Source organism: Leopardus geoffroyi, chromosome A2, assembly GCF_018350155.1.
Source record: "Leopardus geoffroyi isolate Oge1 chromosome A2, O.geoffroyi_Oge1_pat1.0, whole genome shotgun sequence".
Classification (NCBI taxonomy): domain Eukaryota; kingdom Metazoa; phylum Chordata; class Mammalia; order Carnivora; family Felidae; genus Leopardus; species Leopardus geoffroyi.
Window position 1 is genome coordinate 75,912,224 of NC_059331.1, and position 21,172 is coordinate 75,933,395.

At 42.3% G+C, this 21,172-nt stretch overlaps 1 protein-coding gene across 7 annotated transcripts in view; it reads left to right on the plus strand.

The window, feature by feature from the left end:
• AMPH (amphiphysin) overlaps positions 1-21,172 on the plus strand; it is a 252,392-nt gene that overhangs the window by 208,377 nt on the left and 22,843 nt on the right. For 4 of the 7 annotated variants that reach the window (XM_045494372.1, XM_045494373.1, XM_045494375.1 and 1 more), the window contains 3 exons: positions 696-728; positions 6,549-6,605; positions 12,142-12,267. In XM_045494372.1, the coding sequence (XP_045350328.1) occupies positions 696-728; positions 6,549-6,605; positions 12,142-12,267 (216 nt within the window). The remainder of the gene's footprint in view (positions 1-695; positions 729-6,548; positions 6,606-12,141; positions 12,268-21,172) is intronic. The other 3 variants (XM_045494374.1, XM_045494378.1, XM_045494379.1) reach the window with 1 other exon arrangement.

Below are 21,172 nucleotides of genomic sequence, written 5' to 3' on the forward strand. Positions count from 1 at the left end.
GTTCTGTTTTTCCTAATGTTTCCCACCTATTTCATTCTCCATCACTGTCTTCTCTGACGCCTGCCTCATCTCCTTGAAATCTGTGCAAACCAAACACAAATAGGTTGACCAAAAAAAAAATTACAAAAAGCAGAATGGTTGTGTTGGGAACTAATGAGTCTATGTACCATCCCGTTTATTGTGCTTATTCCACTTTCCTTTTTACTGTTCAACTGCTACAAATATGTAGAACAGACTAATTTACTATTCCTAAAATGATTCTATTCCAGCAAGAACACATGCAGTGTTTCCACCCAGGGCCCCCAGAAACTATAGAATCTCCCAAAAGCCATTCATTCAAATGATGTCTTAGAGAAGCCCTAAGAATGCAGATGGATTCTATCAGTGGCCTAAAAAAGAAGCTCACTGACTTTCCTCTGGAATCATCTTCTCATTACTGAGAAAGTGGGCTTTGATTAACATTGAGCCATACACCAGCAATAATTGTAAGAACGATCTTTTTTTTTTTTTTGGTCAGCCTATTTAAAATAATACACTTTGGCCTTTTGCATTTCCTAAACACTCTCGTGCACAGCAGCCTTTTGTATTATTTTAAAATGTGTGCTGGTCTTTACTTTCCAACTTGTCTGACGGACATTTGCTGATCTCACAAAAATGATACAAAGTAACATACTTTGATTTCCCTTTCTGTTTAGGCTTCCGGTGGTACATTTAATGGATTCACCCAGGTAAGAGATCGGTTTGCTTGCACAACCCATCTGTTGAGAATGAGTGGCCTCTGTGTCACTTGAGTAACATAATGTTTAAGTGCATCGGGGCAGTACTTGACCCTGTCACTTGCAAGTTTGGTAATGGAAGCAGCAATGGTGGCAATATCGTAGGGTTGTGGTGAAGAGTCCGTGAAATATGCAACCAGCACACTTTGCCTGGTAGCCCGGCACATACTAAGTACCTCCTGACTGTCCTAGCTACTGACATTGTTAGCCAACCACGGAATTACGCTGATTCCTCTACTAGAAATTAGAGGTTGTCCTGATCCGAGAGATCCACTAGATTCAGCTGTCAGAAAAGAAGAGAGAGGATTGTTTTGAACTAATGGGATGGGTCTTCAGAAAACAGAAATGGTTTTTAGGAGCCTCCTTACGAAGAATCATACACAGCCTTACCTGTGAAATGAGAAAGTTCCACTCAGACCCATATCCGAATGCAGGTACACACAAACACTAAGGGAGATGATAATGCATCTCTTCCGTCTGCCTGAAACTCTTTAAAAGGTCAGGTCAGGAGAATTGTTACTCATTTCTCTCTCTCTCTCTTTTTTTTTTTTGAATTTGTGTGCTTAGCAGTTATAAATGCACGTCATTTAAAGAGCAACAAAATTGTATAATAGTGTTTTATATAGAAAGTTCAGACCATCCACACCTCCTCCATTTCTGATGATTTCTTAGAGGTAAATACTTCAACTCCTTTTACCAGGTTCTCCGATCTCAGCCACACGTGTGCACATAACTGTCTTATAATGCTACTTTGTGGTTCCTAAATCATTATCTATCTTCTGTTATCTATCGACTCCTCTCTGGAAGGTGCGGACTTAACATGCCTGCAGATAACCCCCTGCCCCCATGGCTCACCCCTCCTTCTCCTTCCTGCCCTCTCCCTGCTATAGTCCCACCAAAGCCATCCAGCCAATCTCTGGTAATAGTAATAGTACGATGATATAAATGCTGTCAGCGCCCCAGCCATGAAGTTTCCATTTACTTTTATGCCAACCTTTTGTTCTCCTTTGAGGAAATAATTGCAGGCTCTTACTTGTTTGCTTGTTGGTTCGTTTGCTTAGTTTTTTAGGTACATCTCACTAATTCAGTCCCATACTCTGTAATTCTGTGAATCTCCCCTCCTTTTTTGTTGGCAAACATTAAGCATTCAGTCAGTTTCATCTTCCCGAAGAATTTGCTCGTCTCTCTTTCTGGACTGCGCCGTCTGAACTGGGTTCTCTCTGGCTACACCTGCTGCCCCAGCTGTTCCCCAGGCTCTTCTGATATGTCTGACCTGGGACTGGCCTTCATCTCTTTCTTATGTCAGGCCTCTCTTTCTGGACACCAGTATGCCTCCTTTGTGGTTTAATCCCACATACTAGAACATGTCCTCATCCACAAATTAAAGCACATCCTCCAGTAGGCTTTCTAAGAAAAGTATGCATGAGAAATACATCTGAAAATGTCTGTATTTATGTACAAAATGGTCTGTAAGATTGGATATTTCATTAGGATATAATATTTTCCCTTAGAATTTTGAAGTCATTCCTCCATTTTCTCTACCTCCTAGTATTGCCACTGAGAGACTGTTGTTTGGATTCTTTTTTAAAAAAATTTATCTTAGATTTAGTAAAATTATCATGACAACTCCATGCTAATTTTTAGAATAAACAATTTTCTGACAGAACTATTTCACAAACAGAAACTTTACTTCATGTTTGACTTTTATAGCGAGATCATAGAGTCTTTTTATTTCCCTCAAGAATAGATTTTGAGGGGCGACTCGGTGGCTTAGTCGGGTTAAGTGTCCTACTTGGGCTCAGGTGATGATCGCACGGCTCGTGAGTTTGAGCCCCACATCGGACTCTGTGCTGACAGCTCAGAGCCTGGAACCTCCTTCAGATTCTGTGTCTCCCTCTCTCTCTGCCCCTCCCCTGCTCGTTCGCTCGCTCTCAAAAATAAATATTCTTTAAAAATTCAAAAAATAAATTTTTAATTAATATTTGAGGATTTTTGTCAGTAGTCCCAGGGGCCTTTCTTTTTTATAATTTTTTTTGACGTTTATTTATTATTGAGAGGCAGAGAGACACAGAGTGTGAGCAGGGGAGGGGGCAGAGACAGGGGGAGACACAGAATCTGAAGCAGGCTCCAGGCTCTGAGCTGTCAGCACAGAGCCCGATGTGGGGCTGGAACTCACAAACTGTGAGATCACGACCTGAGCCGAAGTCGGTTGCCTAACCAACTGAGACCCCAGGTGCCCCACCTAGGGGCCTTTCTTAGTCTTAGTTATTTATAGCTTCTCAGCCTTTTGGCTAGGATCAAGTGTTGAATAGTTATTTAAATTGTATTCTCCTTCCAAGTATCTATTATGTTGTTCTCCTTGTATTGACCCGTTCTTCATGTATTGGCTGGTCTTTAATTGGGCATCACCATTAATTGTGTAATACTGTAATAGTTCGCCAACATCATTTTCATCTACTACTAGAAATTCTGTAGCTTATTTCAGAACTTTAATTTCAATTTGCAGGCAATTTGTATTTGTGTAGAGACTGAACATTAAAAACTATTGGGAAGTGATTGGTATTAGTCCTAGGTTTTATTTTAATTCCAATTTAGTAAACATACAGTCTTATGTTAGTTTCACTTGAACAGATAGAGGTGGTCTGTGTATTTACAATGGGATATTTCCGAGCCATAAAAAAGAATGAAATCTTGGCCATTTGCAAAAGTGAAATAAGGCGGCCAGAGAAAGACAGATACCATATGATTTCCCTCATATGTGGAATTTAAGAACTAAAACAAATGAGCAAAAGAATTAAAAAAGAGAAAGAGAAAGACAAACCAAGAATCAGACTCTTAACTGTAGAGAACGCACTGGTCCTTACCAGAGGGGAGGTGGGCAGGGGGATGGGGGCAACAGGTGATGGGAATTAAGGAGTGCACCTGTTTGTGGTGAGAGCGGAGTGATGTCTGGAAGCATTGAATCATTATATTGTTATTTTGATTTTTGGTATTTTTAAGAAAACTCCTCTCTCTCTCTCTCTCTCTCTCTCTCTCTCCTTCTTTCTTTCTCTTTCTGCCCCCTTCGATACCACTCTTTTTCTCTGGAAGTTTGTAGCATCTCTTTTTTACCCCACTTTTCTGAAATTTTACAGTGATATTCTGTGGTCTCAGTCTATTTTCATGCATTGTACTAAGGCCCTATTAATCTAAAAATCTATGTCTGTTTTTAATTGGAGATTTTTTTTTTTACCTTCCTCATGGTTTCTCTTCTGTTTTGGTTGTTCTCTCATTCTGTCGTATTCTCTTTTCCATATGTTCCTCACCTAGTCTTCTAATCATTGTTTTCCTTGCTGTTTCTTTTTCTTGATCATCTTTCTCTTCTTTCCAGCTCTCTTAACAGGCTTTTTTTACTCTTTTTTTTTTAAATTTCCAAGAACTCTTTCATTTACTGAATATTTGCTTTTTAATAGCATCATCCTCTTATGTAATGAATACAATTCTATTATATCTCTGAAACTATTAATAAACATGATCATTTTTGAAGGTTTTTTTTCCCCACCTGCAAAGTCTTTATTTCTTCCATTTGCTTTTTTTTTTTTTTTTTAACTATTCAGTTTTTTCCTTTAATATGTGAGACTTTTCCTAAATGTCTGGTGATCTTGGCTGTCTACTCCCATTTAAGAGTGAGATAGTAAAAAGCTGTCAGGGAACTTGTACCGGTAGGTAGAGTCCTCTGACTATAGGTGTTCTGGAACTTTCTGGCTCATTTTTCCTGTTGAGGAGCCCCTGATGTGAAATTCTTCAGGCATTTATTTTTCTTGGGCTGGTTAAACTTCCAGCTCTCTGTCTCATGTCTGGCGGGTATAATGGGAGGTGACTGGGAAAGAAGTTGGGGGTGGGGAGTGGAGTCCCCGTTCTCAGTATTTATTATTCCTAAGATGTCTGTGTGTTCCCTAGTCCAGAGACCCTCTGTTTCAGCCTCTGCAAAAATGTCAAGTCTTGTATTGGAGTGAAGGGATATCACTTGGTTTGCAGATCGATGAAAGGATCTTGAGGTCCAGTCACTTTTTAGTAGACTTCCAGCCAGTTCCCCACCTTTAGCACCACCCAGCTTCTATTTCCCTTGGTACCCACATTTCTAAATCTTTTGTAAAAAAATTTTTAATGTTCATTTATTTCTGAGAGAGAGAGATAGGCAGACAGACTGAGGGAGCAAGAATGGGGAGGGACAGGGGCGCCTGGGTGGCGCAGTCGGTTAAGCGTCCGACTTCAGCCAGGTCACGATCTCGCGGTCCGGGAGTTCGAGCCCCGCGTCAGGCTCTGGGCTGATGGCTCAGAGCCTGGAGCCTGTTTCCGATTCTGTGTCTCCCTCTCTCTCTGCCCCTCCCCCGTTCATGCTCTCTCTGTCTCTCTCTGTCCCAAAAATAAATAAACGTTGAAAAAAAAAAAATTAAAAGAATGGGGAGGGACAGAAGGAGAAGGAGATACAGAATCCAAATCAGGCTCCAGGCTCTGAGCTGTCAGCACAGAGCCCCACGAAATGTCATGAAATGAGAGATCTTGACCTGAGCTGAAGTCGGAGGCTTAACTGACTGAGCCACCCAGGTGCCCCCCTCCCCTGCCCCGTGTCTCTAATTCTTGATCCTTTAGGAATTCTGAGTAATAAACCAGGTTGCTTTTTTGGCATTTCTTACATCACCTTAGGATACAGATTTTTTCTGGGTCTGCCAACTTACTTGTCCATTTGTCTGCTTTTCAGTTTCAAAATTTTGTTGCTCTTATCTTTCTTCTCATGCTTTTTATCCTCAGGGATTTATGCCTTTTTAAATTTGCTTTATGAAATTCCCTTTATGGTTTAGTTTGCATTCTGGAGGTAACAGAGGTAACTGTCTCGATTCGATATCTTTAACCAAGTGTCACTGTCTCAGCTTTTCTGCTGGGAACCTTTTCTGTAGGTACTTTTTTTTGTCTTCAACTGGTCAGATTAACCAGGAAAGACTTTTCCAGTCTTCCATCTGCTAGTTATAAACCTGGCTACCAGCATAAGGAGAGGTGAATATTGTCTTAGAGATCACTGTTCCCTTAGATTTATTCCAGTTTGATTTTTTAGGTCAATGAATACATGGTATAAAATATTTAAGTTTTGGTTCAATATTAGCCCATAGAGGTCATACTTAGGTAACAGTGTAAGATTGAATTTCCAACATTTAAAAAAGTGTGAACATATAGCTTAGAGCGACTGAACTCTTTTTTTTTTCCTCCTTTTTTAGTGTTTTATTTATTTTTAAGAGAGAGAGCATGAGCGGGGGAGGGTCAGAGAGAGAGGGGGACAGACTCTGCGCTGAAAGCTTCGGTGCTGACAGCAGCGAGCCTGGTGTGTGGCTATATCACGACCTGAGTTGAAGTTGGATACTCAACTGACTGAGCCACCCGAGCGCCCTTCGAGTTGTTAAATTCTAATTCAGTGTAGATGTCCAGAAGATAAGCTGCAGAACAGAAATGTCCCTGAAATCACTGCCCGCTTTTAAATGATTCTATATTATTATATAGTATCATGCTAACCTACATTTATGACATCTATGTTTAGAACATCTACTGTTAAAATTACTTTCGCATTACCTGCTCTTCTGATTTAAAATAAAAGGAGACTGTTAAAAAACTTTATAATATGTTTATGGATACAATTGATGGAAGCTAATTTAAATGATATCTTTGTCTTTATTTTTTTTTTTTAGCAAGTTAGCTGGAACCTTCATAATTTTTCATCTTTTATTTTCTCCCCAATTTCAGCCCCAGGACACTTCATTGTTCACCATGCAGACAGACCAGAGCATGATCTGTAACTTGGTAAGTTAACTTTGGTGTGTGTTTTGGGGAAGCTGTTACTTCCTGCTGAATGTTCTACAGTCGATCATTCTAGGTTATCTAGAGCTTGAATATCCAGAATGTGGCCCTTTCTTTTCTGGAAGATAGGAGCTTCCGAAAAATCTCATGGTTTCTTTGATGTTGGTTGCTTCTATTTATAAAGGCACAGTGATCCCAACAAAACACAAAAGTCTCCTAGTTAATGGGCTTCCGTGGAAATACATCAATGGCGTGGATGTTTCTGCCTGCATGTAACTTACTCCACAGGATTGAAAGTGAAATTGCTTCGAGAATTCACGCTCCAAAATAGATCTTTACTTCTTCCTGAGCCGGAAGCGACCTCATTTCTCATCTCTCATCTCCTCTCTCCATTTTGTGAGTTGTAGAAAGTCATGCATAGTAGAGATAGGATCCTTACGTTGCTGCCAGAGGACGTAGAAAAAAGGCTTAGCTCGGGATCACTCCTCTTGGTGTTAGAGGAGATCCCTCCAAGATTGTTGTTGCAATTGTCATGGGAAACCCTTTCCCCAGCAGCTTCCTAGTGAAGTGAAGTTGCATGAAGAAGCCTTGAGTGACGTCACTGGTGAACTTGGCAGTGGTACACTACGGAGGACGGGGCGCTGTGAGAATTCGTTCACAAGGGTTATTTGTAGCTCACTGGTTTTCCCGTGGGAATGGTATGTAGTTATCCCAGCTCCTGGCTTTCGCATTGGACGTTTAGAATTGGATTTACGTAGAATAAATTTTTCTTTTTAGGTGATTTCACTTCTAAGTAAGGAATTCTGTTCTGGGAGGTTTGTCTTTTTTATTTATTTATTTTTATTTTTTATTTTTTTAATTTTTTTTTTTTAGTTTTATTTTTTTTCAATTTACATCCAAATTAGTTAGCATCTAGTGCAACAATGATTTCAGGAGTAGATTCCTTAGTGCCCCTTGCCCATGTAGCCCATCCCCCCTCCCACACCCCTTCCAGCAACCCTCTGTTTGTTCTCCACCTTTAAGCGTCTCTTCTGTTTTTTCCCCCTCCCTGTTTTTATATTATTTTTGTTTCCCTTCCCTTATGTTCATCTGTTTTGTCTCTTAAAGTCCTCATATGAGTGAAGTCATATGATATTTGTCTTTCTCTGACTGACTCATTTCGCTTAGCATAATACCCTCCAGCTCCATCCACATAGTTGCAAATGGCAAGATTTCATTCTTTTTGACTGCCAAGTAACCCTCCATTGTATATATATACCACATCTACTTTATCCATTCATCCATCGATGGACATTTGGGCTCTTTCCATACTTTGGCTATTGTGTCCATACTTTGGCTATAAATGTGGGGGTGCATGTGTCCCTTCGAAACAGCACACCTGTATCCTGTGGATAAATGCCTAGTAGTGCAATTGCTGGGTCGTAGGGTAGTTCTATTTTTAATTTTTTGAGGAACCTCCAGAGTGGCTGTTTTCCAGAGTGGCTGCACCAGTTTGCATTCCCACCAACAATGCAAAAGAGATGGGAGGTTTGTCTTAAAGGTTACTTCGATATTTCTCAAAGGCCAGGACATCTGGAATGCCATGTCTGTAGATTGTCATACTTTTTGCCTTTTGGGTAACCAGGTGAGAGGTGGAGCTGTGTGGCTTGCAAATAAAGATTTAAGTACTTAAAATGTGAATTATGTAGGTGCTGATGATGGAGCCAGAGGGACTTATGTGTCATATTCATTGGTGATTTTCAGCCTGAGTGATGGAGTAAGGGTTATACTAATGCTGGAAGATGAGACTGTTAATTATTGCTTGTGAATGGGTCAAGAAAAATGGAGAAATACTGGAATAAAAAGAAAGGCAGTGGGTCATAATTAAACTCACACCTATTACTTTGATGCAGAAGTCCAGACATAGAATCCCGTGGTTTTTAAGTTTCTCAAAACATCTTCGTACTGCCCACAGCTCGCTGTAGGAGCTTCCGTTTCTTGCTCTTCCCTTCTTTTGATATGTATTCTCTGAAGCATACATCTCGCACCTTCTTTCCATTGGGACTCTTAGCTTTGTCATGGCCAGCACTGCAGAAGCTTCTAACGTTGGCTGGGCCATGTGAGGAACTCGGAAATCCTAGCAAACCCACTTCTCCCGCTGAGTTGTGATTATATAGGATCTTCCCAGGAGCAGGACAGTTTCCCAACATTTGGTTCATTGACTGGTCTGAGCAAGGTGAAGGCTGAGGTTCGTAGTCAACTGCACATCTCCTCAGTCTGCATCTTACGGCCCACAGGACATCCCTTGAGTGTAAGTTTAAACTCTTTTGAATCTGCAAACCTTGTTTAGGGCTCAGTTAGCTCTATGTCCCTTACAGTTCCCACTAAATTAGCTTTCCCAAATTTGGAGAAACAGGACTCTAAAGGCAAGTGCCATACTGGAATGTGACTAGACCCTTTTTTTTTTTTAAGTTTATTTATTTCTTTTGAGAGTGAGAGGGAAAGCCAGTGCATGATTGGGAGAGGGGCAGAGAGAGGGAGACAGAGAATTCCCAGGCAGGATCCGTGCTCCCAGTGAAGAGCACCACACGGGGCTTCAACTCACAAAATTGCCAGACGTGACCTGAGCCGAAACCAAGAGTTGGACGCTTAACCGACTGAGCCACTCAGATGCCCCAAGAATGTGACTAGACTCTTAACCCCACTCCCAACCTATCTCCTTCCTTTGCAACGACCTGCCTTCCATCTCATGACAGAGGACACTAGAAAATGTGCACTGAGGCTGTACTTACCATTCTGTTCTAAAGGAAGAATTCCGTTTCTGTGTCTCAGAGTTAAACCATTGGGACATCCTGCCGCCACCAGTAAATTTAGAGTATACTTCTCCTTTGAATGTGTAATGATCACCACCCCGGCAACTAGTGCTCGTAAATGGGTATGGCTTGGATCAACCCATTCACAAGTCTGCCAAGGGAGTCATCTTGCAGAAAGAAAGTGGTAGAAACAGGGCATAATTCTGACCAGGACTATTTTAGATGTTTCCGCAACATGTGGTTCACGGTCTGCCTGTGCTTTTCTTCCATCTTGACAAAATATTTACAATTTTACATTATCTTAGAAGGGATAGAAGGGTGACTTCTATTTCTAAATTGGAGTAGGTGATTTGATGTGCAGTCATGCTACCATGTCTCATCCTTACTAATGACTCAGTGAGTTCTATTTCTCCCCCTAGAATTTGTTAAGTTGCACAGCTGTATTGTGATATCTCACGTGATATTATAATATAGGGGAGGTGTTGTGACTTGTGGGGACATAACCAATCCTACGTCCTCTTCATACTGTGTTTCTGTTGCATTATCTGATTTCAGTAAGCAAATGCAAGTCACATCATATATGAAAGCACTTACTTATTCTTGCCTTGAGTAAAACTTCAGAGTTTCTTTGGACTTCCAAGAAACCCAGACTCTGATGCAAATGTTTTTTTCATTTTACGTTATCTAGATGTATATATATGTACGATGATATATTTATTTGACTCATATTTGGAAGCTCTTTTGGTTCCTTATCTGGCTTCAGACTTTCTCCTTATAGACTCAGCCCACAAGGGGACCGCCACCTGTATATGGATTCCTTGGGGCTTTGTCAAATTACCCTTCTTGTCCCTATTGTGTAGGTCATTTGATATCGTCCTCTCATAGCAAATCACCTTGATTCCAAAATCGTAAGATCATATCCTGAGAGCTTACAGTATCTCTTGGCTGCTATGAAACCTTGCTCCATTATGAAGATAATTCTTTTGGAACAATAAAAGTGAAATCTTTTCCCATAAAAAACTCTTGAGAGCGTATTAGAGCGAATTTTATCTTATTCTTTCTTAAAAATTGTGTCAGATCGCCCCCTTAAAGGTTATAAAAGCCCATAAAAATATCAAATCGCTGCACACTTGTCTACCAAAGTGTCCTTTCTCTTTTATTGTGTGTGTGACCATGGAGTGAGTCACAGTGGAAGATGCAGTGGGGGGGGGGGGGCGCAAGAGAAATATTTTGTGTGTTAATCCAGCACGAAGGTACTTGTTATTCATTTCCTGTAATCTCAGCCTACCTTTCCCATCCCTTCCATATGGAACTTGTCAAAGGGGCTTTGGCTCTTCATTGCTTCTGATGAGGGAGAGTCTGACAGAAGCTACTGATTTCCCCAATCACAGTGTTTTTTGGAAACTTCTTACTCCTCTAGGAAAACACTTTTCAACTTTCTTAACACTTTATTTTTTTATTTTTTTTTTCAACGTTTATTTATTTTTGGGACAGAGAGAGACAGAGCATGAACGGGGGAGGGGCAGAGAGAGAGGGAGACACAGAATCGGAAACAGGCTCCAGGCTCTGAGCCATCAGCCCAGAGCCTGATGCGGGGCTCGAACTCACGGACCGCGAGATCGTGACCTGGCTGAAGTCGGACGCTTAACCGACTGCGCCACCCAGGCGCCCCTCAACTTTCTTAACACTTTAAATGTCCTGATGGAAAAGGACCTCAATGTGCCTTCTGATGGCCATCCATTTAGTGAAATCATGCAGCTAAATAAACGTGCGTACATTAGTCAGAATTGAAAAAGGGGAAACATTTTCAGTAGCCGTGGTGATATGCATTGGCTGTGGTGTTCTTAAGGGGCCTGTTGTTACTTAATATTGCTAATTTTGAAACTAACAAAGTCTGGAGTGAAGAGATTCCAGAGGCTTGATTCAGCATATAATTGGGATCAGGAGGAAGTCTGTGTGTCAAGGTCACCCTGGGATGGAAAATCCTCACTCTTGGCCACACAATTAGAAGAGTCTAATTTGTATCACAGAGAATACCACCCTGTGGTCCCCTACAGAATTAGCTTATTATATGAAGAGACTGATTGCTAAGAATTTGGGGAGCGGGGGAAAGTGGAACAAGACACTGAACAGGAATATACAAGGCCACAAAGCATCTGTGATTGTGGTGGCTACTTGCCAGGTAGCTGGGTCTGCTCCTCCCAGCCAGGGGAGTGGGACGGTGGCTTCATGGTGACCTAGTCATGCAGATGAATGCATTTTGATCTAAATATTGAAGTGACCCTTCAATTTGGGGTCATTTGAAATGCAGTGCATATCAGAGCCAGAAGGTCCCAGAACCCTGTGCCTCTGAGCTCTTTCTCGAGACCTCCTTCCAACTCCTAAGGGAGCTCTTAGGATCTCCTCTCTGCCAGATGGCAGAAAGTACCACTTTAGGATCTCTTGCAGACATCATAAAGTTGCAAGTAAGTAAAATGAGTAGTAGCCAAAATGGTAAGTCTTTGTCTGACTTCAGGGGAAATGACAGTGCTTGATGATGCTAAAGAAAAGCCTAATTAAGAGTTCATTTCTAGACTTTCCAGTTAAGGGCTCCTGATGCCAAATGTGCAGCTTTTTTTCCAGCACGGACTTAATGAAGCTAGTTGCCCATAGGATGATGAAGAAAGTCTTAATTGTCCAGTATCCTGTGATATTATCTACTCACATGTTGAATCTTTTTCCTCTGACCCTAAAACAAACAATCAAAGGCTGAATCTGAACAGGCCCTACCCACAGAGCCGAAAGCAGAGGAGCCCCCTGCTGCCGCCACACCTGCTGTTGGGCTGGACTCTGGACTGGACACCCGGGCTGAGGAGCCAGTGGAGGGGGCAGTGGTGAGCGCCGCCCCTTCCCACCCTCCACCTGCCTTCCCTGCCACAGCCCTGCTCATCTCATGATCTCATTTCTCCCTTCTCATCCATGCTTCACTTGGGCCAAATCACCTCATCTGCCATGGCTCCCCAGGTGCAAATAGCCTTTGTGCCCTTGACAGTGAAACTTCATTCTCGTTTATGTTTTTAAAAGGACGATATCCAGACACCTGATCTTTTGATGTAGTGAGAAACGTCATATAACCTCAGGCTTGGTTCTCAAAAAAAGGGTGTCTTAATTCTTTTCTGAGACTCTCCCATTCATGGTAGGTAGGTTGTAGAACTCATGAATAACCAGCCTTGTTGCCGTTGTGCTCTGTCTGTGATGGGCTAGCAATGGCTCTGCAGGGAGGGACCAACCTGCGGGTGATAAACAGAAGGATACTAACTTTGTTGTCTACATATTGATTTCTTACAATGTTAGTTTCGTAGGTTGGTTAAGTCTCAGTGGCGGATGGAAACCCCATATTAAAAACCCTTGAATCTAAAGATTCCTATGTGTACAACCATTTCCTCGAAACCACATCTGGTGTTGGCTCTTAAAAGAGGGACCTTGAGGTTGTATTCTGTGCAAGGGCGGGGACCCTCTGTCTGCTTGGAAACCCACTCTTACCCCATTCCACACAGCCACATAACACACCAGGATGAGCTCTCTACGCACCATATTGAATTGGACAGTGTTGCGCTCATGAAAGCGACGATAACACCAAGGAAGATTTAATTCAGAATAGTCATGGAGAGTGGAAAATAGTTTATGTATGAAATGCAGTTAACATGTCTCCCAAGAATCTCAATCAGGTTACCATTCATTATAGTCTTTACAGAATCTGTACAAAGACGAAAACCAGCCTCCCTCTTCCCCAGAAGAACATTGCCTAGATTAGATAACTGGAGAAATTAAAGTTATATTTCTTGCTATCATTTGTTGTTGTTATTTTACCAGGAAGAGGGTAGGTCACCGGTCAAATCTATGGTTTATTAATAGAGTAGAAAATAAATAATAGGGTAAGATAGTGATGGGAAATACAGACTCAAGCAAAAGGATTTTCCACTTACAGAGTTGGACAGAGTTCTGCAGGGAAAACAAGAACTGTGCTCTGCTAGGTTGAGTCGCTGTTGGAAGTGCTGCTTACACGGACTTCAGATTGGAGAGCGCTGAGGCTCAGTCTCAGGGCTCCAGTGTCGGATTTTCTCCCACATTCGCTAGTGATCTTCGTAACTCAGTGCAGATGCCCCCCTCCATTGGGTGTCAGATTTCAAACTGTCCTCCCATGTTCTCTTTAAGATTATTTAAATAACAAAGGAAGGGGAAGACACAGTTAATTTTGTTTTACTACTGTTAGAAACGGAATTGATTTTCAAAAGACTACGGGTGACACCCGGGAGTTTGATATTGATGAGGTTCAGATGGTGATTTAGAAATGGCTTAAGTCCCAGAAAGGTGGCCAAATTTCTGTTTTTTGTTTTTGTTTTTGTTTTTAATTTTTTTTTCCAACGTTTTTTATTTATTTTTTTGGGACAGAGAGAGACAGAGCATGAACGGGGGAGGGGCAGAGAGAGAGGGAGACACAGAATCGGAAACAGGCTCCAGGCTCTGAGCCATCAGCCCAGAGCCTGACGCAGGGCTCGAACTCACGGACCGCGAGATCGTGACCTGGCTGAAGTCGGACGCTTAACCGACTGCGCCACCCAGGCGCCCCTAAATTTCTGTTTTGAATAGCAGCACAGACTTTATCCTCACCAGTACTTTGAAAGCACATGGATTCCGTGCCCCAGTGTAAGGCTTGATGCCAAAACACCCAGGGTTTTGAGCAAGGCTGTGTGATGTCACGCCTTAGATTGGAGGTGTGAAATAGACAAGCTCAGGAGTTAAATACCAGCTGGAATGTCAGTTGTCCATGGTCCCCTCTCAGCAGGTCCTGGCCATGTACCAATTGCACCTATCCTTCTTTTAACAGACCTACAGAAGTAGTTTTTGTTTTCAGAATTCAAATTCAGGGGCGCCTGGGTGGCTTAGTTGGTTAAGCGTCCAGGCTCGGGTCATGATCTCACAGTTTGTGGCGTCAAGCGCCACATGGGGCTCTGCATTGACAGCACGGAGCCTGCCTGGGATTCTCTCCCTCTGCCCCTCCCCTGCTTGTGCTCTCTCTCTCTCCCTCAAAAAAACAAAACCAAAACCAAAAACAACCAGAGTCCAAATTCATTGTTTTTTCCAATGAACAGTATTAATAGCTACCCATTACTAAGCAGCTACTATATGAGACCTACCATAAAGATTTATAATCTTTTTTAACCAAGGTTGATTTAAAAAATATTTAACACACCATGTGGTACAACCATCACTAAAACCAGCTTCCCTCTTGTCGGGTAAGGAGATATTGGACAGAATTCCTCTTTCTGAAAACACTTGTCTCCTAAAGCTTGTAAGTGAACTTTGGAGAATAAAAAACAATTTGGATTCCTTGTGAAATATAAGGCAATTTGGAGAGTCTTACGAAGGATTCAGGCACCTGTCGAGATGCAGAGGTTATGTGGGAACCACAGGTACAGCCCATCTGTGAGCCACCTTCTCTGAGGAAAAAACGTTCCAGTAACTCATTTTCCCATCTTCATACCGTCTGAAAAATGGCAACAGAAGAAGGCAGCTTACAGCAGCTCACTTGGACTAACGCTCATCAAAGGTGGCTCCTGTCTCTGTGTCATAAATTGACATGCTTGGATCAGGTCAGTTCTTCTCTATGTTCTCCCTTGAACTTAGGGAAACACCATCCTATAGAATGTAGTTTTGTCCTCGAATGTGGATTTACAGCTTCTTGCTTCCGGTCATAATCATGTAAGATAGTATTAGGGTTATTTTTTCCAAAGAAAGTTCTTCTCCCTTGCTAGATGTGTGATATTTAGTTGTAAAGACATAAAAAATTCACCTTGTGTCCTGAGAATTAATTAGTAGGTTGGCGATGGCTGTCATCAGTCAGGATTGGGTTGACATGACCTTTTGAGGTCCTTTTTTTTTTTTTGCTGCCAAAATGTCACCACACAGTTATTATATTGAGTCTTGACAATGCATCTCATATGAGGTGAAGTTTGTGGTGGTTTTGTTAAAAAAAAAAAAAAGAGAAAGGCAAATGCAATTTCAAAAACAGGAAATCTTAACCGTGGTTCACAAAGAAACCTAGGGCTTTCAAGAAAAGTAATTATTACATTTTTGTTTGTTGTTCTATTCCCCTTTAGCTAATGTTTTTAGTTTTTCCCTACAATGCTAAATTGCTCCCATATATCTGTAGGATGCATTTTATTTTTATCTATTTATTTTTTAACATTTATTTAATGTCGAGAGACAGAGAGTGAGTGGGGGAGGGGTAGAGAGAGAGGAACACAGAATCCGAAGCAGGTTCCAGGCTCTGAGCTATCAGCACAGAGCCAGACACAGGGCTTGAACCCAAGAACTGTGAGATCATGACTGGAGCTCAAGTCGGATGCTTAACCAACTGAGCCACCTGGGCACCCCTCTGCAGGATACATCTTAAAAGCCAACACTTGTTTCTTGTCCAAATGTTTCCATGTTATATAAGTGATGGAAATCATCTTTAAGAAAATAGATGATCAGTATTTGTTTCAGATATATATCAGAAAATTAGGTTAAGAATCAGATAAAGATTTTTACCTGCATTTGTTCCATTTTCTTGTTAGAAAGTCACTTTCTAATCTTTTCTAAATTTCTGTCTGCTCCTGTATTTTGCGCTGATGATGTGAACTGGACCAATGCTTTTTTTTTTTTTTTTTTTTTTTGGCCTATTATTTTTAAATATACTGCAATTAAATTTAGGGTTACTGTGATTTCTAAAACAGAAATGGGGGAAAGATCAAGGCAAAGATGTTTTTAAAATTGGTGGAGAAACCTGGAAGGCGAAACACTGACCCATTATTCTGGGGGCTACTTTAGTTTTTGCTGCATTTTGTTTTTTTGAAGATGTCACCAGACTTAAGTTGACTTGTCAACACCAACTTAAGCCACCAATGGGGGGGGGAAATATATATATATAACACTTAATCTTGCTAGGAAGATTTCTGTGTGCTTCAGTAGAAGGCATGTGGCTGTTTCTTCCTTCATTCAGTTGACAAATATATCGGAGTCCTCCCTAGATGTCAGGCTCTATTCTGGGTCTGGGGCATACAGTGATACAGTAAATAGACACAGTTTCTGCCATCCAAGTTCACACAGACTAGTGGTGGAGGAGGTCAAGATTGCAGCGTGCTCGAGGTTTCTTCCATGACGGTCACGTGCATGGGAGACAGCATTTGAGGTTTCTCCTTGTGCAGAGTAAACGTGAGAGCCAGGGGCTTCCACTGTGCCTCCAGGCATGAGGTCCCAGTATGTCACAGGAACACACAAGATGACAGGAAGCCAGAGTACCTTGATTTCTTGTCTGCCCTTCATCATCATAGAATTATCTACAAAGTCAAAGCGCCCACTCTGGAACATGCTTTAAATTAAGTTCTATCTATCTATCTATCTATCTATCTATCTATCTATCCCTTTTTATAGAAAAAAGCATCACAGAAGCGGCTATTTTCTCTGAGTTTGACTGCATTCCCACTAACAAGTAGTTACATTTTCAGTGCCCTCTGGCCAGACAATGTCTCTGTTGTTGTGGTTGTTATTGTTACTGTTATTGTTATTGTTATTGTTCCATGGTACCCAGTACAGAGCAGGGTACCAGTAAATTCCGAGTCATTAATTTGATTGGTTGACACTCTAATCTGGGGGTCCTGAAAGAGACTACAGCCAGAGATCTTAAAACACAAATATTTACATGGTCATTTTCCTCCTCTTTGCTTCCATTCAGATAATTTAGTTTTGGGTTTTTTTTTTCTTGAGAGACCGGGGGAAAGCGAGAGCATATGTGTGTGTGTGTGTGTGTGTGGGAGGGGCAACAGGAGAAGGAGAGAATCTTGAATCGGCTCCATGCTGACGTCCGGACTCAGTCTCACAACCATGAGATCATGATCTGAGCTGAAGTCCAGAGTTAGAAGCTCAACCAGCGGAGCCATCCAGGTGCCCCCAGATAATTTACTTTTTATATTTAGGAAAAGCAAGCTGCTTATTGTGATCAAAAATGCTGCCATCTTTCTTATTCTGCAGCATAGAAGCTCTGTGACCTCTGAGCCGCCATCGCCTCAAAGGCAAAATGGGTCAATAATTTTCTTCAAATTTTCCTGTAATGGCTTGGAAATAACACAAGTCACTAGCTCAGCAACTGGCACATAGAGGTTCCTCAGTCAATGATTTTTTGATGGTATGGTTACTGCCATCATCATAATGAAAAGTGGTTTCCCCCAAGATCAGCAGAAGTAGGTGAAATCTATACTTGGGGAAGAAGAGGGCAACAGACAGATAGAAACCCCCTTTTCAACATTGGCCCTATGTCAGAAGTGTTAAGGGACTCAATCTCATATAGGTCCCCCTCAGCACACGTTTCCTCTTGGTTCCTAAAGCTGTGTCCCATCAAAATTCTTTGCCCTGTCTAACTAAGAAGACTTTCAGACCAGGTCCATCGATAGGGAATTTTTCTACCTTCGTTGCTAGGGAGATAGGGTCAATCAGAGAACTCACACTGTCCCCTCAGCTACACCCTCCTTTAGGTAGTTGGAGGAGAGAAGGGCAGGTGAGCTCCAGAGATATGCACAAAGTTGATACAAGTGGCTGGGCCTAGATCTTTCTCTCTACCATTGCCCCAAGTCACAGGAAAGAGATGAAGTTAGCCACCACTAAAGGAAAGGTAACAAGCTGGAGGACAGCTCCCCACATCTCACACCTCACAGACCTGGTTGACCTGGATTTGTCAGTTTCCAGCTCTGGAAAATGGGGGCACTGCTATTTCTGGCATGAGGCTAACGTGAGGTATTCATTAACCACCTGCCAGTTGCTAAGCAACTGCTTTCTGGGGTCTACTATTCCAAATCCCCTTCTTGAACAGGCCTAGGTGAGGGGTGTGTAATGTTATCGTTCATTCTTGTTCTCCCACTCAGAGGTGAATATCAGTTTTCAGATCATTCTGCCACTGTCAAGGAGCTATTTGTAGATGATGGGTGCCTAGTGATTTTATAAGTGTTTCTCTTGACATGTGCTTTTTTTTTTCTAAATTAAGGTGAAATTCAAATAACGTTAAGAGGAATCAATTTAAAGTGAACAATTCAGTGGCTTTACTACATTCGTAATGTTGCACCACTGTTACCTCTATCTAGTTCTAAAACATCCTCATCACCCCGAATTAAAACCTCCTACCAATTAGGCAGGTCCTCAAGCCCTTCTCCCAGCCCCTGGTAACTGCCAATCTGCTTTCTGGCTCCATGGATGTACCTACTGTGGATAGTTCATATAAGTAGAATCATACAGTGAGTGAAGTTTTGTGTCTGTATTCGTGTACGTTTTTTGTCACATAGGAAATTTTGTGCTCTGGGTGATGTTTTTAACATGTCTGGTTATAATGAAATGGGATTAAAAAAAAAAAAAACTCCCCTCTTCTCTCAGTGTATATTGGCTCATTTACAAGCCCACATGGAAACCATTGCTGGCCAATCAGCACTGTTGGGTAGCCTGTGTAAGACCAGACCCATTCAAATGTTAAAAAAGACAACTCTGAGGGCTCCTGGGTGGCTCAGTCAGTTAAGCGTCCAACTCAGTTTTCGGCTCAGGTCATGATCTCATGGTTTGTGGGTTTGAGCCCCGCCTCCAGCTCTCTGCTGTCAGTGTGGAGCCTGCTTGGGGTTCTCTGTGTCCCTCTCTCTCTCTGCCCCTCCCCTGCTTGCTGATTCTCAAAAATAAATAAATATTTTTTAAAAAAGGCAACTCTGCTTAGGCAGTAATAACTAACCACCCCCCCCCCATACACACACATCAATTCCAGTCCCTCCCCATACATGAGAGCCTCAGAGATGCATCCCACTGGCTCAGCCCTCTCGCTCCATGAGTGAGCGTGCTAAGATTTATGGAGTCCACGGATAATGTGGAACTGAACATCCAGAGTAGCGTGTGTTACTGTTCTGTATCCACTTCTTGCCCTTTCTTGATGGTCTATCTTCTCAACTCCCCCAGGGTAGAAAAGCCCTTTACATGGACCACTCCTCACGAGTGGACGTGATTTGGAACCATATGTATGATCAGTAAAAACTGCTTGAGGGAGAATAGAGAAATTATCTCTGACAAATTGTCTTCTGTTCCCACAAGTCTCAAGTGGCTCAGATGCTTTCTTTGAGAATGACTTTGTGTGGCCTGAAACGAAAGGCAGTCTGACTATAACACCAAGGGAGTAAGGTTAAAGTAAACAGGGGCCATGTAGTAACAGCAGATATCACTGAGTGCTAATATTTGATGTGTGTTATCTCAGAGCTCCAGGAAATAGGTTTTACCTCAGTGTCATTGTCCCATTTTACAGATTAAGGAAACTGAGACACAGAGCATACGTGGTTTAACCAAACTCGCACACCCAGAAAGTGGTAACATGAAATTCAAATCCTGGCATCTTAATCCATAGATAGCCATCTCCCAACTGCACCAGCTACTATATTTTTAAAAAGAGCAGGCTTTATAAAAGTACATTTGTAGAGGTGCCAGGGTGGCTCGGTTGGTTAAGCACCTGACTCTTGATTTTGGCTCAGGCCAGGATCTCCTGGTTCGTGGCTTCGAGCCCCGTGTTAGGGTCTGCGTTTGGCGGTGCGGAGGCTGCTTCGGATTTTCTATCTCACTCTCTCTCTCTCTCTGCCCCTCCCTTGTATGCTCTCTCTCTAAAATAAATAAATAAAATAATTGAAAAAATGTTTACAAAGTTCTTAAAAAGTACATTTGTAGACCGATTTCACAGCACATCTAACTAAAGCCATCGGGGTCCCAGCAAGGTGGAAATCTCCCCATCCTCACCCCAGCATGTCCCACCACTAATGCTTAGACTCCGTGGAAGTTCCTGGTTTGTTGCTGAAGGGTCAAGATGAAAGCAGAAATGTTTGTGCAGCCTCAGCCTTGAACTTCTCAGAAGGAACGTGTATTCTAATCCCCCACTTTTTTTTTTTAATTTAATTTTTATTTTAGAGGGAGAGAATACAGGTGAGCGGGGGAACGGCAGAGGGAGAGAGAGAGAATCTTAAACAGGCTCCATGCTCAGTGAGGAGCCCCACAAAGGGCTTGATCCCACGACCTGGAGATCATGACCTGAGCTGAAATCAAGAGTCAGATGCTCAATCGACTGAGCCACCCAGGAGCCCCTAATCCCCCACTTTGGATGTAGAGCAAGTATCAAAGAGGCTGTAACAGAAAGACCCCTGAATTGAGAGTCTGGAGAATGGGTTCCATGGCTAAGCAGCGAGGTGGCCTTGGGGAAGTGATTTTACCTGCCTCTGCCAGTGTGCCCATCTCTCCTTTAAGAGCGCGGTACCTGCTAAACTATATGTTCTCTTCCTGTGCTCAAGAATCTACAACTTATTACGTTAAAGCAGTAAGCATTTCCAAATCCCTTGTGGGATCTGCTAGGCAACTGGGCTGACCCACCACCCTGGAGTAGGCTTTACTTACCAATACCGCGAGCTATGCGAAGGCTGCAGCATCAGAGGTGTGCAGTTGGATCTTCCACATGCCGCTATCAGCTGCCTACCCTTCCCCAAGATTCAGGCTCCAGTCCGTCATCTGGCCGGATTCCAGGCTGTCCAGAAAGGCGCATGTGGTTTTTGGCAAGGTCAAGATTGGGAGTTTTGCCAACAGACCATGATGACATTTCGGTGATTTGCAGATTACCATTTTTGGTCTAGTCTCTGGGTGTGTCTGGCAGCCAACTGAAGCGTCGGTCCACTCACAAGAAGGCACTTTGAGCAGTGGCAG